General features: G+C 51.9%; 1 protein-coding gene across 2 annotated transcripts in view; it reads left to right on the top strand.

Moving 5' to 3' along the window:
- The window catches only part of ERICH1 (glutamate rich 1), a 54,011-nt gene that overhangs the window by 22,578 nt on the left and 4,284 nt on the right, over positions 1-27,149 (top strand). The window contains exons 4-7 of one of the 2 annotated variants that reach the window (XM_042934142.1): positions 4,058-4,210; positions 21,360-21,926; positions 24,131-24,325; positions 25,401-26,292. In XM_042934142.1, coding sequence (XP_042790076.1) covers positions 4,058-4,210; positions 21,360-21,926; positions 24,131-24,325; positions 25,401-25,489 — 1,004 coding nt within the window. In that variant the 3' untranslated portion in view covers positions 25,490-26,292. Of the gene's footprint in view, positions 1-4,057; positions 4,211-21,359; positions 21,927-24,130; positions 24,326-25,400; positions 26,293-27,149 lie in introns of those variants that run through there. The other variant, XM_042934141.1, reaches the window with a different exon arrangement.

Here is a 27,149-nt window from a genome sequence, read left to right as displayed (position 1 = left end):
AGGTGGTGCACGCTTCCCACCACCCTGTCTTGACTGGAAAAGCACATCATACGTTCTTCTGGCTTTTCTAGAAGTAAGAATACGCTGGGTCACCATCAACCTCTCCTTTGCACACAGGCGTTTCCCAAGCACGTGTCCCCAGAGAAGTAGCTTCAGGTTTATTGTTCATTTTGCCAATTTGCCTGTCAGACGTGCACCACTCAAGTGACCTGCTAGTTCCTGTTTCCCCGGGTCCTACTCAACAGTTATTCCTGTTGAGTCAAGCTGACCCTTGAACGAGCCAGGGGTCGGGATGCCACCCTCCGGGCAGTTGGGACTCCCAGAAATTTACCTACTGTTGACCAGAAGTCTTACCAATAACACAGTCAGCTAACACATGTCTGTATATGTATTATATACTGTATTCTTACTACAGAGTCAGCTAGAGACAAGGAAACGTCATTAAGAAAATTATAAGGAAGAGAAAATCTATTCATGTTATGTACCGTATGTATCAAAATAAATCTCCATATCAGTGGACCCCAGCAGCTCAAACCCATGTTGTTCACGTGGAGGGAGTCTGCACCTCATTTTACTGATGGTTAGTGAGGTAAAGAGCTCGGCGGCTTGCGCATGTGCGTAAACCATACTGTTTGCCCGTTTTCCTCTTGGGCTTTTTTTTGGTGTTTATCTTACAGATTTCATTTCTTTTTGTATTCCAAATCCCAATTCTTGGCCAACTGTACACCTTCTCTCCATGGATTCTCTTAATTTTTGAAAACAACAATGTGTTCTATTGTTTAGAAGTTCATAGAATGTGGTTTCTCAGTCTTTAAGTCTGTGGTTTGTGCTGTTTGTGTCTGGCTTAAGAAGTCTTCCTTGTGGCGCCTGGGTGGCTCAGTCGGTCAAGCGTCCAACTCTTGATTTCAGCTCAGGTCATGAGCCCAGGGTCGTGAGATGAAGCCCTATGTCGGCCTCCGTGCTGGGCATGGACCCTGCCTGGGACTCTCTCTCCCTCTCATATGCTCATACAGCATTATGTCCGTGGCAGACACCACCCCATCCCTCCCCATCCCTATAAGTGTCAAAGCCCAGAGCTCGTCTCCCTTCTCTGCTCTGTGTAGGTACCAGCCGTCAGCCCATCCTGAATCTGACCCCTTCCCAAAGGAAATCATTTGCTTGACTGATGTACTTCCCTTACCTCTTAGGAGGAATGCCTGCCTGAGTTGCATGGGCACAAGTATTGGTGGCCCCGAGACTTCCAGAAAGGGTAAAAGAACACTATTTGAGGTGCAGGAGGAGGGGCCAGTGATACCAAGATGGCAAAGATTGTGCAGAAAATGATCTGACCCCTCACCCACCCTCAAAACTCCATTAAAATAGCTCAACTATTGTCCACATGAAACCTGCAACAGATGTTTACAGCAGCTTTGTTCATAGTTTCCAAAATGTGGAAGCAACCACGACTCCCTGCAGTGGGTAACGGGTACACTGAGGTCAGTTCAGACCCTGCAGTGGGTGGCAGGTTTGCTGAGGTCTGTTCACACCCTGGAATATTTCATGGCCTTCAAGCCGTGAAAAGACACAGAGGAGCCTTAAATGCAGATCTAAGTGAAAGAAGGCTGAGAAATCTACAAACTGCATGATTCCAACTACATGACATTCTGGAAAAGGCAAACCAGGTAGACAGGGAAAACGTGAGTGGTTGCCAGAGGCTGGGGGCGGGGGATGGCCAGGCGGAGCACAGAGGGTTTTTGGGGCAGTGATGTGAGTACAGGGAATCCTGCATTGTCCCGACCCACAGAATGCACAACACCAGGAGTGACCCTCACGTGGACTGTGGACCCTGGGTGATGACAGTGTGTCCGTGTCGGACCTCTGACTGTAACAGATGTGCCCTCTGATGGGGGTGGGGGGTGCCCATACTGTTGGGGGAGGCAGTGTGTGTGTGCAGAGAGGTATAAGGGAAATCTCTGTACCTTTGTCAATTTTGCTCTGAACCTAAAACCTCTAAAAATGTAAAGTCTTAAGTATTTTCTTAATTACTCAGCTCTCGAGGTGCTTGGGGGTGAGTGGACAATTTGTAGAAAAGGAGGATGCCGAATTTTGCGTCCGGAATGACAGGGACAAAGGAGAGGTAGGAGCCAGGCCCAGGACTGGGGCCAGAGCAGGGAAGACAAGGTGTCCCCTCCAGGACTCGTGGGGGCTCTAGGAGGGCTCTGGGCCGACCGTACCGTGTGGTCGGGGGCCAGAGCCAAGTTTCGATCATTCTACCAGAGACAGGAAGGCGGAGCTTACAGCCTGTTACTTGTGCGGGGGCTGAAAGTCTGAAGTCTGAACACCTAATGGCCACACCTGCTGTGTGTGTCACGGAAGGAAGGAACTAAACCCGTTTTTGATGGTGGCACGTGGTGTGAGGACACTGTGACAAACGTCTCTCCTTCGGTCAGTGACGGCATTTACTTGGACGTTTCAAAGCCTGGCTGTGCTGCTGGCTCTGTTCTGAGATGCTGGGTTGGACACCCGGAACCGGCTCGCACGACCGTGACCACCATTAGGAAATACAGGGGTCAAGTGTGCAAGCTTCTGAAAGCGCGTCTCCGTTACGGACAGGCCAAGGGGCAGGGGACCCTGTAGGGACGCCTGTACATCTGAGCTCCTGTCCCGAACACATCTTCCTCCTCACGAAGTCTGTGCTGCTCCTCGGGCACAAGACAGAGTCATGGCCCCGGGCCTTTCCTCCGGCCGGCTGCCCCTGTGTCCTGTGCTCGTTTCCCTCGTGGCTCTCTGTGTGGCCATGAGCACTGCGTTACTGGCTCCCTCCCGGGCAGAGATGAGGCTGCCGTGTGTCACAGTGTCCAGTGCCCCGCGGGAGGTGCTCAGTGACCTCAGTGTGAGCCACTCCAGGTCCGAGTAAGGAGCTAAAAGGACAGGATGACCAGGCACGTGTTGGCGACCACCCCAGAATGGGCTCCACTTGAGTCACGCGGGTCCCCGGAACTCCCCCCAACTGCACCACTGCCCCCACACTCTCTCTGCTCACACCAAGTTTATTCAGAGTTTGTTCCTGTGCGTGGTCCAGTGACAGAAATGACAGTGCAGCACGGGGACCAGGGTCCGTAGTGTCATACTGCCGTGTGCTGACAGATGATGACCGTGCCTCTCGCAGGAACAGGGCACTGTGCGTACAGTGGTCGAGTCCGTTTGTGGTATGCGTGAACGGATACAACACGCTCTGTCAGCTGTACGCGAATCAACTGTGGCCAATGCCACCCGATGTTGGAAAGAGCATGGGAGGAGGCGAGGTGGTGGGGATGCCGTTCTGGACCACGTGTATCAAGAGCCAGCAAAAAAGGTGCTCATCCTTCGGACCAGCAGTTCATCTCCAGGACTTTGTCTGAAGGAACTCCGTGGTCAAGTGTGCAAAGTTTGTGCAACAAGGACGGTCGTAGAAGCTGTTTGTGATAGTGAAAATTTAGAGTCAATCTCCATGTGCAAAATCTAGGACAATGGTTGGGTTATAATTAAATTATAATTTGCCAAACGTGGCATATTATATAGCCGTTAAAAGATCGTGTAGATGTAAATATATCTTAATATATTTCCTCATCACGTTCTATTAACTTCTGAATGATACTATACACGTAATATACAAATGTGTAATAATCAAATGCATGTGGCAAGATCCCATTAAGGTGTGTGTGTACACAGTGTATGTGGGTTGTTTGTACACCTGGAGAAATCCCAGATTGTGCACCAAAACGTCAAGAGATTCATGTTGTAACAGTGGAAGGTATGCTATGAGGAATACTGTTTTTTCTGCTTAGTTATACTTTTACATCATTGTAAAACACAGAGGTTAGGTAATCACGGATCCTCCCTTTTTCCTGGCTGGATCTTGGGCTGTCCTGCTGCTCTGGCCAAGTGCTTGGTGTCCTGAGATCAGTGCTGACAGCAGTGGCTGGGCTTTGTGACCTGTTGGGTTCCGTGTCTCCAGTGGATGTGGTTGGGGAAGGGCCAGGGCCAGTGAGGGTCTCTTCACAGTATGCCATGTTCACAGCCCCCTTGTGTCCTGCAGGTGGAGACTCCAAGGTCCCTCCTCGAAGGCGGCTCTACACGGCGAGTTTGCCTCCTGAGGGGTACGTCCCAGCCCCCCCAGAGCCGCAGGCCAGCCCGGCCTCCGAGGACAGCTCGGGCAGCGATGACGCGGGGAAAGGATGCCCCCTCTCAGGTGAGGCGTAATTCTGCAGCTTAACTTCACCCAAATTTACCGCGACAGGGCCGGGGGAGCAGGTCACTGGACGGCTACCCAGTGGGCTGGTTTGTGTCCTGCAATCATTAGAAGTGACGTCACAAAATTCACGGCAGGAAAACAGACTTGAGGCAGGAGGAGATTTAGCTGGGACCCGACCGTGGCCGTAATCACTCGTGCTGCTATTAAACGCGTCACATGTTAATGGTAGTTGTTGTGGTTTAAGTAGAACTCTTTTCTTGATTTTCCATTTTATTCAGCATTTCTGAGATTGTATATCAATTTTGTAATGATGGAAATAACTTGCTTTGCCTCACTTTTGTGAAAGAATTGAATGTCTGTCTTGCTTTTGTGGTTGAAGGTCGCGTGAACAAAAGACATGCCTGCTTTGGTGGATGTGCCGATGTTACGTTAAATCCGCAAATAGAGGTTTCACCCAGACGAGTTTCAACAAGTATAAACTCAGAAACTCTACCCTACAAATGTCAAGAGAAGGTGGTTTCCTTGTACATTGATCTTTCCAAGTCCGTAATTAAAGGACCAGAAACCATAAAACCAAAAATGGGGTAGGTGAGGAATAATCTATTCATCGTTTCAAACCCTGTTGAAAATCTTTGGAATACGATTAGTAGATAAAGGGATTATTTCATTAGGAAATTTAACTGTGGTCTTACAAGGATGAATTACTTTGGGGAGCACACTTCACCGCGTGCTCAGTCTATTCAGTAAAAACCATGTGTCCCGTGCCACTGTGCTCAGTCAGTTCTGGTTCCCCCACAGCCACACACAGTCAGCCCTGCCGAGGAGTCCAGCACGGGCTGGGCCACGTGAGGGACCCCAGTGCCAGAGGCTTGAGTCTGTCCTGTGACTAGTAGGCTCCGCGCTGTAGGGACGCCCTCCTAGGAAGTCGGGGCTGTTCGCACGAGGTGGCCCTGTGGTGCCGCCCTGACAGCTGTGCACTGATGAGAGCCAAAGAGAAAAGTCCAGGGACACTGAGGACCTGGGATGCATTCCTTTTAGCTCCACGGTCACCTCAGAGTTCAACACAAATTGTGTACCGTTGACTGAAGCGTTATCACAGGGCATGTCTCTGTGAGGTGTTTGTCAGGAAAATTTGTCAGTTTGTCTCTTCCTCTGTTACCTGTTGTGGGCGTGGCCATTGTGGAGAGAACCTTCCGTGGGTCTTCCTTTCCCCGGGAAGGGAGTGATGATGTGGTGGATGGTACTTGGCCCATCACCCACCAAGGAGAGAACGGACAGGTCTGTACCCGAGATCAGTTCTGTCCACGTTGCTCTGTCCACTGAGACTCGCCCTCACCTTCCGTCTGGGCTCCCATCGACTTGGGCCCCGATGCTGTGTGGCCGGCCGTCTGCCACTCGGGTCTGCAGTTCCTCACCGGCTCCACCCACCTCCATGGGGACCACGGCTTGGCTTTAAGAGGCGGCTCTTTCTAGAGGCCCTGTGAGTCCAGGGTCCTATGTCCACTTTTCCAGAAGAGCTTTGAATACAGATCCAGGCCTGGGAAGTCCTTATCTTTCACTTGTGAACACTTGTAACTGACGTCTAAATGTTTCCAACTACTTTGTTTACTCCCTGTTCCTTGTCAGCCCAGGAAGCAGGGTGTTGGAGGTGATAAAGTTGGAGAAGGCCTCCCACCAGTGGTCTCTGAAATGAAAGGCCGTGCTGTGCTGTGCGGTGGGCGTGTGGGCTAGGGTCTCGCCGAGGCCCGGGGCCCACGCTGCTGCACAGCCACACCTAGCTCCCTGTGGGGCCAGAGGAGGCGCCAGGCAGAGGTGTGCAAACCTGGAAGCTGGGAGGAATCCTGAATCTTTTCATTTGCGATTTTAAGCAAAGAGAACATGAGAACTGAGATTGGAAAAAGAAGAAAAAGTCAAATCGTTACTGTTTTTCAAAGAACCACTTTAGACCATTGACTTCCATTGTGAATACCCAGGACCAGGACCCCCTTGCATGTGAGTCACTTCAGTACCTTCTACAGCTTTAGATAAAAAGAAATCCGTGCTCCCTGTGCTCCTTACTGCCTTAGACACCCCAGCTCTTCCCATCTTGCTCACACAGTGCTGCATGCTGTTCTCAAGAAGCTGGTAAATGTGTCCATTACCCCTGGAGCGTCCCGCCGTGTCCCGTTACCCCTGGCGCGGCCCGCCGTGTCCCGTTACCCCTGGCGCGGCCCGCCGTGTCCCGTTACCCCTGGAGCGGCCCGCCGTGTCCAGTACCCGTGGAGTGGCCCGCTGTCCTGTTCTTGGTTGTTTGTGTCGCTGTCCCAATGCTGAGGACACCTTCCCCAGCCTCAGGACAGCTGGGGCCTCAGGGGAAAGGGCCCCAGGTCTGCAGCACCACGTCCTGTGCGAGGGATCCTTCTGTCCTCTGGACTCACTTCCCTCACCTGCCTCATGGCGGTAACAGCCCGGACTTGTGTGCCAGTTAAAGTGGGTTTACTGCAAAATTGCGCCAACATAAGCACAGCCAGCTTTTGTTCCCCGAGACACCGGAGCCCGGACTTGAGTCTTTAGTCAACGTTGGGAGGTGAGGGCAGTAATTATTTATAGAAACAGCCCGTGAGGAAAGTCTGCTCTCCAAGTTTATAATCACCAGTGGTTTTGGCCACATGGACGTGGTTTTGTTCAGGTGAATTTGCAAAGTCATTAACATTAAGTCTTCTGATCATTATTCTAATAACATGCACGAAAGGAAACACTGACCTCGTGGCTTTTGGAAGCAGGAGCTAACTGCACGGTTCCCTGCAGACTCACTGTGAGCCAGGCATCTGTCCCTTCCGTGTATTGGCAGGTGGCTTCAGACTTGTCGCCTGTGTCTGGGCTGAGGGAAGCCCCACCCCTGGCTTCCTTGAGGCCTCCGAGGGCGTCACTGTAGCACGCAGCCCAGCGCCCCACCTTGTTTGACTACCAAGTGCAGTTTTTACCAAATGCAGATGGAGGCAAGGGGGAGGCCTAGGAAGGCACTTGGCCAAAACCTGCTGACCAGGGGCCACGTCCCACCTGCTTGAGGGTGTGTCAGGTGGCTGGGAGGGGCAGTGGAGGTGGGGTCGATCTGCTGACGACCTAAGCACCCTCACCAGACGTGAGGTAGAACGAGCTGCCAGCCCCCGGAAGGCTTTCGTGCATCCTTGGGCCCCTGAGAGGCTGGAGCTCTTGTGTGCGCTCGTGCTGTGTTCCTCTGGTGTCTTACCAATGCACCTGATGCTCTGGGTCCCTCCTCAGTGAAGTGAGCCAGCACAAACCTGATGAATGTTTGGTCATGGGCCCCGTGGCACAAGATGTCAGAGTATTATTTTGAAATCATGTGCTGATGCACTCAGTTCACCTCTTCAGCCACGTTTGTTCTGTTTGCCCTTAATTTTCTTAAAGTAGAGCCACTGACTTTCCAGCCATCATTGGCATATACTCATAAGAAATTTGGATTAGAGAAATATGTAGATTTCTACTTTAGCTTCAAGTGAATGCATTGCAGTAATAGAATGAATTGTAAATACTTTTATTACATATTGATTAATAGTTATTCAACTAATAAACGTTCTAGAAGGAGACCCTGAGAAAAGAAGGTAGGACATTATTTCAGACAAGGACGTCTGTTCTCACACCACATGTACTCAACACAGCATGGGAAGTCCTGGCCAGATCAGTCGGGCAAGAGGAAGGAATAGAAGACATCCAGATTGGCAAGGAAGAAGCGAAACTCACTATTTGCAGATGACATGATATTACATAGAAGAAATCCTAAAGACTCCACAAAAAAATTGTTGGAACTGATAAATTCAGTAAGGATGTAGGATACATAGTCAGTATACAGAAATAAGTTTCGTTTCTATACATGGACGACAAACTGTTAGAAGTAGTCAGGGAAACAGTCCCATGTACACCTGCATCAAACAGAATAAATATCTGGGAATAAACTTAACCAAGGAAGTGAAAGACCTGATAAAACACTGATGAAAGAAACTAAAGACAAATGGAGAGACCTCCACGCTCATGGGCTGGAAGATTAGCATTGTTAAAGTGTCCGTACTGCCCAAAGCAGTCCGCAGAGTCAGTGTCAACCCTATCAAATTACCGATGGCATTTTTCAAAGAAATAGAACAAACGATCCTAAAATCCATATGCAACACAAAATACCCTGAAGAGCCAAAGCAATGTTGAGAAAGAAGAACAAAGCTAGAAGCAACACAATCTCAAGTTTCAAGTTATATTACAAAGCTGTGATAGTCGAGTCAGTGTGGTACTGCCACAAAACAGACACGTAGATCAGTGGAACGGAACAAAGAGCCCAGAAATCAACCAGCTATATGGTCAGTGAATCTGCAACAAGAGAGGCAAGAATATACAAATGGGGAAAAGACAATCTCTTCAACAGATGGTGTTGGGAAAACTGGACCCCTTTCTTACACCATACGCAAAAATAAATTCAAAATGGATTAAAGACCTAAATATGAGATCTGAAACCATGAAAATGCTAGAAGAAAACATAGGGGGAAAGCTCTTTGACATAGTTCTTGTCAGTGATTTTTTGGATTTGACACCAAAAGCAGAGTCAATAAAAGCAAAACATAAACTATCTGGACTATAGCAAGATAAGAACCTTCTGCACAGTTAAGGAAACCACTAACAAAACAAAAAGGCAGCCGAGGGAATGGGAAAAATATTTGCAAAGCCTATGTCCAATAAGGGGTTAATATCCCAAATATATAAAGAATTTATACAACAGTAGCCCAGAAACAAAAAATCTGATTAAAAAATGGGCAGAAGACATGAATAGACATTTAGACACTTTTGCAAAGAAGGCCTCCAGATGCAGTGGACCCATGACAAGATGCTCAGCATCACTCCTCATCAGGAAAACACAAATCAAAGCCACAAGGAGATCCCACCTCACACCTGTCAGAGTGGCTACGGTTAACAACTCAGGGAACAACAGAGGTCGGCCAGGGTGCGGAGAAAGGGGAGGCTTCTTGCTGATGGTGGGAATACAAACTGGTGCGGCTGCTCTGGAGAGCACTGTGGAGGCTCCTCACACAATTCGAAGAGCCACGTACGACCCAGCAATTCCACTTGTGGGCACAGAACCTCAGAGAGTGGAATCAAGATCACGGAGAGAAACCCGTCCCCGTGTTCACTGCGGGTGGTTCGCAAAAGCAACACGTGGAAACAACCCCTCGTGTCTATCGAAGGCTGGGTGGATGAAGTCGCCATCGTGTGAACGTACACTAGATGTTGATCAGCAGGAGAAAGAAGGACATCCTGCCATTTGTGACCACATGCATGGACGTGGAGGCGAGTGAGCCACGTCTGAGGGAGAAGTGAAATCCCGCATGGCATCCCTTATGTGTGGAACCTAAACAAACAAAAGGCCAAGTCCTAGAAAGAGAGCACCCGGGAGGGGTTGGGAGAAATGGGACAGGCGGGTAATGGGCACAGATTGCTGCTCTGACAGGAGAGGAGTCCGGGCTGTTTGAGAAGAGGACGGTCGCACCCTATGCGGCAGGCAAGGACAGACACAGGACGTGCAGTGACGTTGAGCAGGACCACGTAAGTCCCATCAGAAGCCCAAGCACCGGCCCCACCAGTGCATGCCGAAGTTTCCAGAGGACAGCCGTGCCTCTGGGCCACGCCTCTGGGCGACACCTCTGGGCCACGCCTCTGGGCCACGCTGGGTGTCCGGGCTGAGGCATCCTCACCAGCACCCACAGCCTCTACCACGCGGGCTTGCGGAGTTCTCCATGCACGAGGTCACAAGTCCACGGCCAAAAGGAGGGTTTTTGCTGCGCTCCCGGTCAGGGCCTCGCACGGGCACCGTCTCCCTCGGGGCCGGGATCCCAGGCCTGTCTGTGCACGGAGCTTCGATAGCGGCAGCAGGCGAAGGTGGGGTGTTTGGCCGCCAGTGCGGGAGATGCCAGGAAGAGGGACGTGCGGGGGTCTGAGGCCCGAGTTCTCCAGCGCTCTCAGCCACCTGACCGGCCTCCTGACCGTGGGGGTCACGTTTCTCTCGTCTGTGTAATGAGGGGTTTGAACTAGACGGTTCTCTGAAGACTCTGCCACTTTGAAACGTTAGTGCACTGGTATTTCCTTGAATTGACTGTCCCGTAAAGTAATAACAGATAAAGAGTAGCCATGGAAATACTTTTAACTCTGAAGCAGCGTCTTGGAGCCACCAGTGAGGGGGTGTGCCAGCATAACACGCGATACCGGTGGACGGGGGGCAAACTGTTCAGCAGACAGTGTGTTCTGGGGAGACCAGCATCAGCCAGACGGACAGCATGACGTCGGAGAGCAGGGAGCGAAGGAAACACGAGGCAGCACCGGGCTGAGCCCCGTGGGGCCACCCTTCACTCAGCACGCGGTCCCTGTAGACTGACAGCTGGTCCCCGGCCCAGCTGTGGACGGCAGGGTCCCCACCCCACTGCCTAGCCTGTCCGCGCACTGCAGATGGTGCTGAGCACTGTCGAGAGGTTTCCTGAGGCTTCAGGGAAGTGAGGTGCAGACAGACCACGTTCTCCCGGGTGGCGGCCTGTGACCTTCCTGCAGCACCAGCCGCCAGGTCACTGCACTCTCCCATGTCTACACGGACACAAATTTGGTTTCACGTGGGGCTTCACAAATCCTTCCTAAGAGCAGTTGCCACCTTCTTCTAAATTATTCAGGAGATAGGGAATGAACAGTAAACGGGGACAAGTGTGTGTGGTTATTGCAGACTTCAGCTCAGGTCATAATCTCGCAGGCCGTGAGTTCAAGCCCCATGTCAGGCTCACTGCTGTCGGCACAGAGCCTGCTTCAGACCCTCTGCCCCTCTCTCTCTGCCCCTCCTCCGCTTACACTTTCTCAGAAATAAAGAAAAGGTTAAAGAAAAGTGGTCTTTTGGAATTAAGGATTTCCATAGCTCTGCCGTGCCTTGAAACAACGAGGCAGCACTAGAACTCCGTGAATTCTGAACGGAGGTCCCATTATATTCCCATGCCTGTCCACTCTCAATCTCAGCGTCCTCGGACCCTCAGGAAACACGAGTTTGCCCCAAACGGGGGCTTGTGAAGGAGCAGGTGGCCGCAGAAGAGCCAGTGATGGCCCCACCCCCAGCTGCGAGGAGGACAGCATGGAGACGCCCCGCCCCCCTTCCCCCCGGGGTGCTCTCGTCCGTCTTTGGGTGGCGTCTCTGAGAGTGTCCCAGCCATCTGGACCCTGAGACGCACTAGCTGGTAACCCAAGGAACCCCATTAGTAAGAAGTTAAGGAGACCCAGATCTCCTCCCAAATCCACCCTAATCACTCTGATGGAGAGAGAGAAACCCTGGACAAGAGAGCGCCTTCCTGGTGTGGGATCAAAGTGGACCGCAGGCCACGATACTTCGGGCTCCAAAAGACAGTGGATTCATAAGAGAGATCACGGCTTTTGCTTTTGACTTTGAGGGCGCAAGGAGATCTGGCCTCCCAGTCTCCTTGCTTCCTCCTCGAGGCAGGATCTGAAACACGAACTGTTTGCTGAGAACCTAGAACATCAGACACGGAGAGACAAGCATGGCCGAAACACAACCTTCTCGCATGTAGGGCCCTCGGCCTAGTAAGTGGAGTAGAGCCTGTGACGAGTTTTAGCCTCACTTGCCGATGTCGTTAGTGGGAGGAGAGCCCTGGGGTCACAGGTTTGAGCCTGGACTCAGCAGTAAGAGAAGGCTGGCTCATAAGCAGGAAATAAGTTAGTTTTGGGCACAGGGAATGAAGAGCCATGAAAAGGCCTGGTATGTTGATGTGAAAAATGTTGTAAAGGGTCAAATTTATCATTTCACCATTTTTTTTCATTGTACTTTACTCAGAGCTCTGCACATAATGCAGCCAGCAGCTACATTCTGTCCTTCTCGGAAAAATGATGACGTTCATTTACGTGTAGTCATTGCCCAGTGGACACAGGCCACAGGTTATTCTGGAACTGCTGACACTTAAAACGATGCTTATATCGCTTACGTTGCCTGCATATCAGATCTAATTACTAACGTGCATGACTCTTTTTCAAGAGAAGTGAACTGTGTCTGGGTCGTATGAAATTTGCGAGCTAAGTTGCGTCAAGACGTTACCCTTAGGAAGCAAACAGGATATGTTTCCTTGGGCGAAACCATCCCTGAGCCCGGCAGCCGTGCTGGGTGTAAGCGGTCAGCTGACAACATGGTGTGGGCTAGTTCAGTCTCCCCGCAGGGACCGCTGTCTGTCATCTGTAAAATGGCCACAAGACGCGACACAAGACCCGGCCTCCACGGGCTGCCGGGGCAGAGAGTCCTGTTGGCTTCAGGGAACGAGGTGGGAGAAGGATGCGTGTCCTGGGAGCAAAGTCCTCACGCGTGGTACCTCATGACCAGCCAGCCCCCTGGAAGCTTCTGTCTTCAGAGAACAGGTTCACACGAGGGCTGAGACCAGGCACTGAGCGAGTCTGCGGACGTGTGTTCAGAAGCCGCCGGTGCGGAGTCTGGGGGACAAGGATGGACGGTGACCCTGTGTGAGGGGCTGAGTCGGGAGAGGGTTGGTATGTCCACACGGGCCCTTCCACACCCAGTGCCCTGTGTGGACGCACGCAGGCTGTCAGTGCACACCCGGGCCCTGGCCTGGAGCCCGCTGGCCCTGGAGCCCCGGCTGAGTGTCCTGGGGGTGGAAGGCAGGTGCCCAGTGAGCCCACAGCTTGCAGCCCGGCAGAACCTGTGGCAGGGACCACGTGCCCGGCACACGCCTGCCTGCTCGGCCTGTGACTCCTCCCCACCACCCCCCCACCCCCCCGTTCTGTTCTTGGAGAATATATTCAGTCCATGTAAACCTTTTATCACTTTGTATTTATTGAAAATCGAGGTGTCTTTTCCTTATTTATGTTTTCATCACTTTCCTGACTTCCCATTCTTTAAAAATCCCCCTTCACCTAATTGTAACTTCAGTGTATTGTGTTGGTTTTAACCTTTTATTTAAGGGATGTAGCATTTTGTTGCCGTGTATTAAACCATTTATTTTATTACTTTGAAATTTTCACCATTTTATTGGTCATTTTATTGAAAGTTATCATAGGGAACTAATGTGAATTGTTTAGAGAAGAATGTATCCGAATCTTTTTGTGGGTGAGGCCGTCCGTCCACTAAGCACCTGTTCCTCAGTTTTCAAGACCCAATAAATGGACATGAAAAGTAGTTTCATTTTCTGAAAACATAGAATTTAAGCCTCTTGGAAACTAACCTAGAAAATTTGGAGATCTTCTCAGTGTCAAAACCTGATTCAGGAAAGAACACAGGAAGTAATGAGGCTGAAGATTATTAAATGTGTATGTTGACCACGTGTTTGTTATGTTCTTGCAAAGTCAATACTTATATAGTGGCAACAGATGAGAACATCGTTGCTTATCAGAGCAAAGTTCATCAGCTGGCCATAGGCATACAGACTTACAGTCATGAAATATTTATTATCTGGACTGGTGTTTTAGCCAGCCGCCCTTTCTGTGACATGCAGGTCTCGTGTGTTCTTTCAATTTTATTTGGAATTAAAAGCTAAATTATACATTGAGACCCAATGGAAGCTCAGGCAGAACTCTGCCCTGTTCCTGCTGTCACGGCTGCTTCCCCCACCACCGCCCCCCCCCCCTTTGGAAGTTTCTGCTCTAGATACCCAGAACCAATACAACAGAGAGAGAGAATCCGTTTTTAAAGTTACAGGGAACTCTTACAGTCCCCTTTGCCCAAGATGCCTGCTGGGCTGTGAACCCGTCCCTCCCTGGCTCTCCCAGCATTCCCCTCCCACACCCCCCTTTCTCACCTGGCTGGGCGTGTGCAACCGGCACAGATTACTACCCAATACTGTCCTGAGTTTTAGGCACCCAGACTATGAAAGTGACCGGAAGCCGCTCATACCTCTATATCTTCACAATGACTTTGATGTAAACGGGGTCGTTCAGCACTAACTATAAGCTCACTGCTTTGCACTTAGCGCGTAGGGACATTGATCGCTGAAGGGTAATTATCACAAGTGTTTGTAGCCTTAGCTTTGAGTCTAGAATAAAACTCACATTTCCTTTACAATATTTAGCCCTTTACAAGCATTTAGCCCGATGCAACATGATACGCTGTGAGAATTGGAATAATCCGGAGACTATGGCTGTTTTTAGTATCTAACTATTTCTATTACAGCAGTTCATCAGGATGTTGGTACCAAATAGTAGCTGCAAGAATTCGGACAAATTGTGATTATTTTTAAAATTAGCATGTCTGAAAGGTATGTTTTGGGGATGGCAGCTTTTCAAAATTAGTGTGCTTCTCAGAGTATAAATAGTCAAGCCACTGGTTCCCTAATGTAAATGTTCCTATAGCTTTTATTGTGGGTGAGGGTTTGAAGAAGGCAAGATGGTAGGCATGTAGTGGGCCCATGAAGATGGAACGTTCTAGAATCCATGGAGCAGCACGTTTGGAGAAAGTCACTTCAAAGAGCTGCACCTCAGAATTTCTTGTGAAACACAAGGTCAATGTGGGCGAAGTAGGTGGAAGATGAGCATTAATGTACTTTCCATTGTAAAAGAACCTTGTTTTGAGGGCAGGGACCTTTAAAGAATGGAAAAGCGTGATAAGCTGCGGAGTCGAGCGTCTTCTCGCTGGGTCCTTGTTGTGACCTCCCTCAGCTGAGCCCTGCGTGGGGCGTTCCTCCACCAGCCTGAGCCCCGAGGGACGCTCACACCAGGAGTCTGTGACGGACTGTCCCCACTGTGTGACGACTGGAGCCTGTCGGCCAGACTGGGGGGCGGTGGCCTTGTTCTTGAGGGCCTGGATGGACCCTTGGACCGTGCTGGCCAGCTAGGAGGCGGGAAGAGGGGCCAGCCCTGCATCACAGGACAGGGTGGCCACAGGGCTGTGGCCCTGTGCGCAGCTCAGAAGGCCCTGCAGACCAGGGGGCAGACCTCGGTCCTCCCGCCTCCGTCCACACCGCTCCTGGGCCCCCAGGGCGGGCCACGTGGGGGCCGCACCCGTCCTCCGGGGGTGATGGCAGCAGAGGTCCTAACCTTTATGCTCCTCGTGCTCGGCGCTCGTCTGCCTCGATGTCCGGTTGGGACAGCGTACTCCTGATCGCCTCCTGCCAGGGGCCGGTGCTGGCGTTATGCCTGTGAGAGAAGTGACACGTGGCGGGATTTGGGGCCCGCGGTGGACACCCAGGCGCTCGGGCGACTGGTGGGACGCGCTAGAGCACAGGCTGGGCGAGAATGTGGGGCCGGCGTGCCCAGGGCCCTGCCACGTGCGGTGTGGGCGCATCGAATCGGGCCGCGGCGTGCCTTCCGTGATGCGATTTTTGTGTGTCGGTTGCGCCTCAGCAAACCGGGAAAGGAATAAAAATAAAACAGGAGCTTGGGGCTATCAGGCCTCTTTTCTTTCTGCCCCTTCCCTTCACCTCCATCCATCATCCCTGGAAGCCCGGGAGGTCGCCGTGCACGGGAGCCGCTTACAGGTGTAACATGGGAGCCCGCGCTGTGCAGTTGTCACGTTCGGGGCAGTGCAAGGGTCCTGAGACAGAGACACAGGGGCACAGAGACAGGCACAGAGGCAGAGACACAGGGACACAGGTATAGAGACAGAGAGAGACAAAGATAGAGACAGACACAGAGACACAGAGACACAGAGACATAGAAATAGAGAGACAGACACAGAGACGGAGACACAGGGAGACAGAGACAGAGACAGTCTCTTACTTGACACGGCAACAGCCGCAGAGCCCTCACTTTGGCCGGCGTCCAGCGCCAGGGTTTCAGGGTGAACAGGCCCAGTGTGGCCTCCATGAGTACATTACATGTCACTGAAGTAAAATAAAAAATCCGGTCACGCTGGCCGTTCACCGAGTGCCCAGCCTGCAGTACAGTGGACATTCCCCTCGGCAGGCTGCTGTGGGGACCGCAGCATCCAGGGGCCTGTGACGTCCAGTGAAGGCACACAAGAGCCCTGTCTGGTCCACAGGGTCGGGGAGGCCGCCTGAGGAAGGGCCTGTGTAGGGCCGAGGGGCGCTCGGCCGCGGACACCCCCCAACACGGCGGGCAGGTGGGGCCAGGCCACGGGCCCCGGTGCCCCAAGGCACGAGCACTTCAGGTGACCGAGCTGTGACAGCCTGAGGACAGGGGTCGAGAGATCAAGAGGTCAAGCTCGAGGTGCGGGGTGGGTGGCCCTAATGCATCACAGAGTAAGTGGCCACCATGAGCAAAAGGGGCTTCCTTCCATCAGCTGCCCTGGCCGGCGTCCCCCGGGAGCTCGCGTCCCCTCCCGGCCGTGGCCTGTCCTGCCCGCACCCCCTCCTCTGTGCGCCCTCTCTCTGCCCCTCCCCCACTCACTTGTGCTCTCTCTCCCAATAATAAACTTTAAAAGGCATATATATTTAAATCCCAAGCCAGAGGCTGTTAGGATTCTACATGCAATTTATGTCATTTCTTGTTTCGGGAAACTCATCGTTTAGAGGAGAAGGCAGCTACCACAGACTAATTTAAAATTTAACTGCCACAAGCCTTCGGTGTCTTAGTGCCAAATAGTCTTACTGTCCACTGTTCTCTGCTAACGCTCAGGACATCATCACGGTCAGCCCAGCAAAGGGGCTCTGATGAACCATGAGGTGTGTAAGCCGTGTGTTAGGTGTCTTTCCGCCAAGATGGAAATGCAGCTTTGTCTAGGAGATGCTTTCTGCCCTGGCAGGAAGCCAGGCAGGGTGGTAAAGACAGGCTGCGTCTGTCCTGTGCCCCTGGCAGGGCGCACTGAGAAAGCCTCTCTGTGGGTTACACTGGAGACATGACTCCGATGCCGTATCTGATTTCCTTCATCTGAGTCATTACTGCCCCTGTGTGTCCAGGAGTTTGCATTTCGCTGGTGGTGTTTATTTTTTTTAATTTATCTGCTTTGAGAGAGAGAGAGAGAGAGAGAGAGAGAGCACAAGTGGGGGAGGAACAGAGAGAGAGGGAGAGAGAGAATCCGAAGCAGGCTCTGAGCTGTCAGCACAGAGCCCAGGGCGGGGCTGGAACCCACAAACCGTGAGATCATGACCTGAGCCAAAATCAAGAGTCCAAAGCTCAGCGGACTGAGCCACCCAGGCGCCCCTGCTGATGGTGTTTTTTAACTCCAACCCCCAAGGAAATTTTCCTTCATCTCCTACGTGAAACTTACTCACAAACGTCTTTTCTTCTCAGTCGCCAAATATGTGCCTGGGTGTGGTAGCTCTCACAACCTGTGTAGCTGTACAGGTTGTTGTTTGTTTTGCTTTTCAATGTTTATGTTTAAGCGAGAGGGAGAGAGAGAGAGAGAGAACGTGTGGAGGAGGGGCAGAGAGAAGGAGAAAGAGAACCCCAAGCAGGTTCTGCACCATCAGTGCAGAGCCAAACTCGGGGCTTGACCCCACGAACCGTGAGATCACGACCTGAGCCAAGATCAAGGGTTGGACGCTCAACGGCCTGAGCTCCCCAGGCGCGCCCCCCCCCTCCCCCCGCTGCCCCCCCCCCCCCCCCCCCCCGTCTAGGTTTTAAATACGGCATTTAAATAAGCTGTGTTGTTTTCCTGTATCAGCTCCTACGGAAGGTGCCCTGCCCCACACTTCACCTTCCGGAAGGTTAGGAACTCTTTGCCGCCTGGTGGCGTTACGATATAGGAGCGTGAAGAAGCGTGTGTGTGCACAGACGCGGGCGGGGCTGCCTGAGCATCACCCCAGCAGTTGCCATCTGCACCCTGCGCGGGCGCCCCTCCTCCACCTGGGTGCTTCACGGTCTTCCGCAGGGAGACCAGGGAACGGCATAGGGGTGGAGGCCCGGCGTGGCCGTCCTGCCCCAGCTCCATACCGTCGTGAGACCGCGGTCTGCATGCCCTCGCTCGCCGTCCCCGTTGTGTGCTGTTTGCTTCCCCAGTGCGCAGGGATTCCCCCCCCCCCAGTGGAGCTGTGTGCTCGCGTGCGCAGGGCAGCCCATCTGCGCGGTCCCACGGGTGTTCTGTGTTTGCACAACCGCCGTCTGTCGGGGCGTGTGCCACTTCTGTTGCGCCTTCCCTCCCAGCTCCAGCACGCAGTGCCTCGCCTCACCGCCCCGCCAGCATCTCCAGCAGGCGGCGTCCCACACCCTTCCTGACCTCAGAAAGGGTTTCTAGGATGCCACCCCACGCACTGGGCTCCCGGTGGCTTTTCCGTAGCTGTCCTGTGTCAGATTCAGAATGTTCCAGTACCGTTTCTGCTTTGCTACAAGTTTTTATCGTGTTTCCCTGGAATCTGTTTAGTAATGCTTCGTGTAGGGTCATGGGAGGGACTTCCCGCGGCTGGCCCCTCTCTGAAGGTCCCCATCAGGGTCTGGAGTGAGGACAGATCTCACTGTCTGTTCTCTGGAAACGTCTATGTAAGTTGGGTGTCGTTTTCTCCTTATGTGCTGAATAGAAATCACAGGTGAATCCACATAGACCTGAAGTGCTTCCGCAGGATTATTTTTAACTAAAGGTTCCATTTTCTAAATAGAGACAGAAAATTCTCTGTTTCTTCATGTGTTCATTTTGGTAAATTATGCTTTTCTCAGGATCCTGCATTTCACAAAATTAATTAGTTGCATAGACTTGTTCAATGTCTTTTTATTCACTTAACGGTGCAGGTGCACCGTCACCTACACCTGTCACGCCCTGGCTGGTGACTCATCTGCTTTCCCTCGTCAGCCAGACTTGCCAGCTGTTTGAACTTGTTGTCTCTCTACTGCATTATTTTCTTTCTTTATTTTCTGCTCTTATGTATATTTCTTCTACATTCATTGTGTTTAATTTGCTGTTGTTTTTCTAGCTTCTTCTGGTGAGTGTTTACATCATCGGTTTATAGCTTCCTTCTTTCCTGATACATTTAAGAGTATAAATTCCCATTTAAGTAGAATTTACTGGCATCCCATATGTTTTGAAATGTTATAATTTCATCAAATTTAAAATGAGTTATTTTTTTATGGCAAAAACAGTATCTACTCATTGCCCTAAAGTTGGAAATCAGGAAAGTACAGCAGGAAAAGCCAACCTATGCTCGCACCTGCCAAGTTAACACCGTTAACGTGCCGGGTGTGGACTCACGCTATCATAATGTGCGTCGTTTTCCTTTTTAAAGGTACGCACACAACGCATACACGCCTGTGTGTGTGGAAGAGTGTGATGTGCTGATCGTTTCACGGCCTCTTCTGTCCTGTTACTATTTCACACTCTTAACACGGAGAACCGATGGCGTGCTTGCACTAAGCACCCAGAATAGGAAATAAGCCACCAGGTACACGTGTGGCTTCGCCAAGACCCAAGGGAATCAGTGACCAGCTCTGGGCGCAGCGCGGCTGACAGCGAGGACGCCCCTGGTCACCTGCCTTGTGCACCCCCCCCCCCAGGCAGCTCTCCTCTGAGATGATAAGATGATAGTAAAACACAGTATGGATCACTTTTCTCCAGATTAATGAAGGCGAGCACATCTATTTTGAATAGACAACGGTGAGGAGAAATTTATGTATTTAGTTAGTTTAACCGGACCGGGGAAATCAAAAATGAAAACAAAGACAAAAAACAAGGACTTCCATGAGCAGCGGTCACCTCTCAAACATTGACATTTTGTAAGACCAGCTTTGGTCTGTCAGCCTTACCTCGCAGGTCCCCTGCCAAGGCACGCTACATCAAATAGAATAGAAAACTACCGTGTTCAGTTACTCCCTGGTGATTGAGGGGAGAAAACACACTGCTCGTGGGACTGGACAGCCGTCTATGTCATGATTTCCTGGGGAGTGACTTTGGCCCCATGCCAAGTTCAAGGTGTGGCCATCATGTGTATCACGAGACAGAGCTGTCATTCAGAAATCAGCAGTGGCGTTTTTCTCCTGTTTCCAGGACACGGAGTCTAATTCGGCAAGGGCACAAAGCTGGCAGGGTGGGGGCATCTGTGTCGCCCGAGAGAGATGGGGACTCGGGCCCATCTGGACAGACGCTTCCAGCGAGCAGCGTGGTGTGGCCGCCCAGCCGGGGACGCGGGGTGCAGGCTGCGCAATGGACGCGGGGTGTCCGGAGCGCCGGAGGGAGTGACCTGTACCGTTGAGGCGCCCACAGTGCCATCACCTGCCGGTTCGTGTCTCTGACACCATCAAAGGGCTCGTAGGAAAGCCACCCGAGGGACCGCCCCATGGAGCACAGGGTAGACATCTTGTGCCCAAGTTCAGAGGTCAGGGTGGACGTCCTTGAGTAGAAAGTAGAGGGAAAGAGATTTTTATTCAGCCTACTAATCGTGTTGATTACAGCAAATTTCAGCTCAGTAAAGTTGGCTCTTGAGCCGTGTGTCACCAACTTCACACACAGTGTCACTTCCCACCCGTAATCCGTCACAGGCCGTAGAATGCTGCTCAGACAAATCTAACGAGAACTGGCTGAACAGGAGACTTTCTGGCAAGTGCTGGGGTCCCAGGTCTGCTCAGGCAAGGCCTGCAGGGTGCTTAGCTGGCCATGATGCACTGTGGCCACGACATGGTGCGTACGCACTTGTGGGCTCTGTGTGTGCAGGATCGCCAGGGTCACGGTTTCCGCTCGGTGGCCGTGTGCACCATCAGGGCGCTTCCAGCCAGAGACCCAGTTGTTCGCACTGTCTGCCCACCACCGACCCATTTCTGCAGACCAGGGGCCCAGTCGGAATACCTCTTGCTGATTCCCACAGGCAAGGTGCCATTATTTATTGTTTGTTCTCACATCCAGTGAACTCTCACAAGGCACCAAAGTAAACTTAAAAAAATAAATAAATAAGAATTAATGTTTTTTCCCCAAGGCCACAGTACTGAAAAGTTACAAGTAAAATCGCAACAACTCTTACATCCTTGAAACCTCACCATTTGTCCTAATTGTAGCAACAGTCAGTGTGTGTGTGTCTGTATCTATACAGGACCTTCTAGAAGAACACGTCAGCTATTCATTTAACGGTAAGTCCCAGGTTCCTTGATCACATAATTAGTTGAGATCAAGTTGAGAATCACTGAAGTAAATGTTTTAAATTCCTTTTCTACCGAATTTGCAAGATTCCAAGCAAAAACTTTTTTAGCCTCATCTGTTTGTTACGGTTCCATTGTACAGAAAGTGGTTGTATTTGAATTTTTGTTTTTATAGATCAGGATTTTCACGATCAACCAAAGAGAAGAAGAGCTAGAAAGCATAAATCAAAGAAAAATTTTAAAGATCCCAATAATATTCATGGAGAACAAGAAGAATTAGAGAAGCAGCAGAGTCTTTTGCAAGAAAAATTGCAGCCACAGTGCACAGATGGCCCCACCATCAGCAGAAATAAAAAAAGGAAACTGAAAAAGAAACAGCAAATTAAAAGGAAAAAAGCAGCCGGCGTGATCACCAAAGCTTCTGGCGTCAACTTCCTGTACCAGCCCGAGCAGAGCGACAGTGAACGCGACGTCGAGCACCAAAGTGATGGCGAGGACGGCGCAGACGCCCGCGGGGGGGACGGCGCAGACGCCCGCGAGGGGGACGGTGCAGATGCCCGCGAGGGGGATGGCGCAGACGCCCACGAGGGGGACGGCGCAGACGCCCGCGGGCACTGCAGTACAGACACCAGTGAGGAAAACCATAAAGACAGCAATGAGGAAGGTGTTAAAAGTATCAGTGAAAAGGCGGCTGGTATCCTGAATTTTCTAAAGTCAACACAAGAAATTTATTTTTATGACGGTATGTTTTTTCTGTTCTTTTGAATAGCGGCATCCACTTATTTGGAAAAGTAAACAAAGAGGGTAAAATATTTAAGTGTTTAAAATACAAAACATTAAGATATTCAATAGTCAAAGTAAATCATTAGTTTCGAGGCAAAAATGAGAACATTTAAGTTCCCTCCCCCAAAGCTGGGGAGTGGCCTCGTCCTCGCGAGGCAAACGACAGAAATGGCAGAGTCCTGGCAGGGCTGTGGCCCAACCATAATTGGCCTCGTCGTCCCGATTCCTCTAGAGCCCGATCGCAGAGCAGGGTGGCATTCTCGGCTCTATTTCCCAAGCAAAGGCAAGTCCAGACTGCAGTCCGACGAGCTCACGTTCCATCAGCTCAGAGGGAGGGCGGGAGGCACGGCTGGCTCTTCTAGGACACACTTTGTGTCACCCCCCCACATGTGGCTTGCTGATTTGAGATCCTCGGTGAGCAGCTGTCCGTGTTGACCGGGGAGACGAAGGACGAGAGCCGATATATTCTCACGGACGGTGACTCCTCCCACTAGCGTTGGGGTTACCGACAGCCGACTTCCGGACCAGGAAGGGACAGGTGCACACGCAGAGCCCCGCGTTCACACCAGGGACAAAGCGCTCACAATGAACCGTTGCCTGAGTCAGGGCCGGGGTGATTAGTGCTCCCCGTTCCCGCGAGAATCTGCCAGTGCCGTATGCACGAGGTGCAGACAGACGGGCTGTGTGATGACCTGGGAGGCCAGGGACTGATTTAAGCAAGGATGTCGAAGGACCACTGTCAACAGAGCAGCGTAACCATGTCCCCCCGTTAGCACGTGTGTCAGTACTTTGTACGAACAGGTTGAAAACATACTTAACAACCGTCCAAATGACGCTAATAGGAAGACCGTGAATACAGTGCAGAACGGGAGGCTGGAAAGCTCTCCGTCCAGGATGTGTTCCGTGTGTGGGACAGTGTGTGTGGCAGGCAGCCTGTCCTGCCAGGGAACTGGGACAGCCAGGTTAGGTGCACAGGGCATCTGCGAGGTTCTGGGGAAAAGCGCCTCAGGGGACAGATCCTAGAGGACAGGGCAGCACGTGAGGGTCGAGCCAGCATTCCACAGCCACCCTTTCCTCCAGGCAGTCTGCCAGGTCTGCACATGGGTCCGAGTCTGCTGAGAAAGGGGAGCGGGAGGACCACGCGCTCTGTTGGTCTCTCTCAGAATCTGCCAGACTGCACACCAAGGGATGCGAGGTGGCCAGGAGCACAGACGTCTTGGCAGTTTTGAGGTGCAGACGAGGGTGACCAGGGTTGACTCCTGGCGCACCACAGATGGCCACGGGTAGGGCAGAGGACAGGAGCGTGTGGCCAAAACCACGAGAGAGGAAAGCAGGGGTGCATCCGCAGGCGTGGAGGGCACGGATGTGACCAGACAAGGAATGCAGAGGGCTTGATTAAGGAGCTCACAAAAATAGGGGGAAATGGAGAAAAACAGTGAAGAATTAGAGAATTTCACCAGATAATTTTGGTCTGCTAGGATAATCACACGGAAATTCTGAGAAACAGAATCACTGAAATTACGAACTCCATGCCGGGTATAAACAGCCCTTGGGTTCAGCACAAGAGAGAAGTAGCAGCTGGAAGTAGACCGGAGCGGTGTCCATCAGGGAGGGTGGGAACAGCAGACAGGAGCGCACTGGGTGCCGGGACCCAGGAGAAGGGGTGACACTTGTGGTTGGCGTCCAGGCCGGGGTGCAGGGGCCGTGTCCAGACGATAGTCGGGAGCTCTTCAAAGTGGGTAAAGGCCATCAAGTCATAGACTGAAACAGCTGTGTGAACTCCAAGCAGGATTGAGGCAGAAAACACCACACTCAGGGGGCAGTGGGGTCTGACTGTTCGCCGCTCAGCACAAACAGGGGGCCTTTGCTCCCGGGCACCTCGGCCACCTTCAGAGCTCGGCCGTGTCCCTGTGGCCCAGCTGCGTGTCTGGAAGGTGTTGTGTGAGACCCATGCACACGGACGCCGGCCCCCACCGTCCTTCAGCAAGCAGCGTGTTGTGTACGGGTCAGTGCTCTGCTCTGACGATGGCTCCTACATCCCAGACGGCTCGTTCCAAGTAGAAGTGGGTTACACTTGAAGCTTTCCTTAGGAGACGAAAGCCTACCTTTGTTTTAAAGCATAAACATAAAAATGTGTTTCTAAGTGCTCCTGGCTTCGTTTAGGTATCTGCCAGGATCCAGGCTCCGCCGTCCTCCTGGAAACCACTCAGGAGCTATTTAAGCATCTTGACAGTCACGGCCTGTCCCCCTCAGATGTGCTCCTGCTGGATCACATGAAAAGCCTGTTGCTTCTGCAAGATACCAAAGGGCTGAGACGAGCCCTCGAAATGTTCCCGGAACGCTGCACACTGCCGGCAGGTATGTATTGACTGCTTAGTCCTTATGCTGCTGCAGATGCTTGTGTCCGTGTTGGTCCCGAAACCTTACGCTCCACCAGAGTGGTCAGGAATCAGAAAACGTGAGGACGCACGTACGGCTTGGGAGAATAGAGGAGCGTGGTCCTTGTGTCCCTGCTTGCTGTAAAAGTAATTCACAAGTCAGGGGCGCCTGGGGGCTCAGTCGGCTAAGCGTCGTGATCTCACGGTTCCTGAGTTCGAGCTCCGCATAGGGCTCTGTGCTGACGGTGCGGAGCCTGCTTGGGATTCTCTGTCTCTGCCCTTCCCTCGCTCATGCTGTGTCTCTCAAAAATAAATAAATAAGCTTAATAATAATAATAATTCGCATGATAGATGCAGAAATGCCTGTGCAACCTGATTTTCCAGACTTGTGAGCTATGAACTAATAGTTTCTTGGGGCCAAATATTGTCAGAGAAAATTTCTCCTCTCTTTCTTCCTTCTCCACCACTGCATTGCTAGAAGGTAAATTTTTTCTATCCTCTGAACACCTTGAAGAAGGGTGAATTGTAGGGTTTTCCCTGGTTCCTCACTCAGCCTCGATTGCTGATTCCACACCAGCTGTCGGGTGCAGGAGCCACCTTTGCGCAAGTGTCCCTGACACCATGGTCGTGACTTCTCGTTAGTAGCTTGAAATGGGCTGAGGTGGGGACGCTAGGCCACATGAACGTGCAGATAGCAAACCCCAGAAAATCGGGGTCTCTCGAGCGCCCCTCCCGTGCACACCCCAAACAGGCGCTGGACACGTGTTCAGACACATGAACGAAAAGGGGCCTGCCGATTTCTTTGCGGGAATGTCAAAGTAGCCGTGATGGCGGTCCCACCAGAAAGCTCGAAAGCTCGGGCTGCACGCTGGAGCCCAGACATCCCATCAGGAGAAAGGACAGGCGAGTGCAGGGAGGCGCCTCCGAGGTCGGGTGAGTGACGGGACCACGAGCCTTCGTTCTCACGTTGAGGGGCTCCGTCACCGAGCCCCGGTCCTGGCGGAGGTGGCTGCTGGAGCCCCTCCCTGCCCCTCTCTGCTCCTCTCTGCTCTCAGCTGCCGCAGCCTCAGGGACCTGGGCAGGCGAAAGCCCGCCCTTGGGCACGGTGTCCCGGTGCGGAGACGAAGACGGGATGAAGACATGAAACACGTCATGTACGCACTGGGGCCGCAGCTGGCAGAGGAAGAAATCCGCAGGAGGGGACATTCTTGCAGCCGAGGACAAATGCGCAGGGATGGAGCGTGTCGGGCGCCATGTGGTGGGAGCAGGTGGTGGCTGTGGACAGGCAGGAGAGAGGCCTGCCTGGCCGTGGTGTCGGCCCCGGTGCAAAGTCGAGCCAAGGCACGAGCAAGACCCCAGCTGTCGGGTTGAGACCAGAGTGAAGTTTCCAGAGTGGGAGGCCGGGGGCTTTGATTGTGCTCTGGCTGAAAGAGGCCGTCCGGAGGTGTGGTAGGTTCAGGTCGGCTGTGCAGGTGGAACCCACAGCATCGCCGGCCGACCAGGCGTGGGGCCTGCACCCCCGGAAGAGCCTGGTGGCCGGTCATGAGCTGTGACACTCGGGGTGAGACAGGGACCCTTGGGAGCCAGGGTCACATGCTGGCTGGACACCCAGCTGGGGGACTTAGGATGAGGCCCTTCACGGAACAGAGAAGATGGAGGCTGGAGACCCCGCCCAGGGCCCCTGCAGGGGGAGGCTAGGGGGAGCCTGAAGGGAGGGGTTTCAAGATGGCAGCATCGCAGCGGAGGAGAGGCTGACAGACCCCAGGGCCCTTCTGCTGAGGAGCCGGGCTCACGGGGCGCGGGGCGGCCATAGCTTCCTCGGAGAGGTCAATCCAGGGTCTGCATTCATTGTTGGTTGTCCTATACTGAGCATTTAACTAATTTAAATTTCCAGAAGTTGTTTCTCAAATTGTGAAAAGCCAGTTTTATCAAATTAAATATGAAGTTTTTGTGAGACAAACATAAGTCACTTAAAAGTTTTTTAATTTGGGGGGCACCTGGGTGGCTCAGTCGGTTGAGTATCTGACTCTTGATTTCGGCTCAGGTCATGATCCCAGGGTCGTGGGATCGAGCCCCAAGTCAGGTTCCATGCTGAACGTGGAGCCTGCTTGGGATTCTCTCTCCTTTTCTCTCTCTCTCTCTCTCCCCCTCCCCCTCCCTCTGCCCTTCCCCCACTCCCATTTATACTCTTTCTTTCTCCAAAATAAAAAATAAGAAGATAAACTACATTTAAAATGTTTTTGTTACTTTTTTGTGTGTTTCTCTCACGGAGGCCTTTCTTATGCATTGCTCTAAAATGTGTCAGAAGAGTTTTCGGCAGTAATTGGGGATTTAGCAGAAATGTTTCTCTTGGTTTCTTATACTGAAACCATCAGACGTGTTTTGTCTACAAGTGCACTTACTTTAAGCGATTGGCACAACTAAAACTTACATATGAAGCACTTTTCTTAAAAATGGATTCCCTTTTGTGTATGTAGGATACACATTTAAATTTTTTCTTTTTTTAAGTTTTTAATTTATTATTAATTTTTTTTTTGAGAAAGAGAGAGTGTGAGCAGGGGAGGGGCAGACAGAGGGGGGAGAGAGAGTCCCAAGCAGGCTCCACACTGTCAGCACAGAGCCTGACGCAGGGCTGGAACTCACAAACCGTGAGATCTTGACCTGAGCCAAAGTCGGACACTTGACTGACTGAGCCCCCAGACACCCCTGCATTTAAAATGTTTCTATTTCAAGCTATTTTATTAAAATTAAGAAAAAAAAGAAGTGGGGTGCCTGGGTGGCTCAGTCAGTTGAGCGTCCGACTT

This window comes from Panthera leo, chromosome B1 (genome assembly GCF_018350215.1).
Source record: "Panthera leo isolate Ple1 chromosome B1, P.leo_Ple1_pat1.1, whole genome shotgun sequence".
Classification (NCBI taxonomy): Eukaryota; Metazoa; Chordata; class Mammalia; order Carnivora; family Felidae; genus Panthera; species Panthera leo.
The sequence above is the reverse complement of the archived record's forward strand: the minus strand, read 5'-3'. Positions and strand labels throughout refer to the sequence as shown.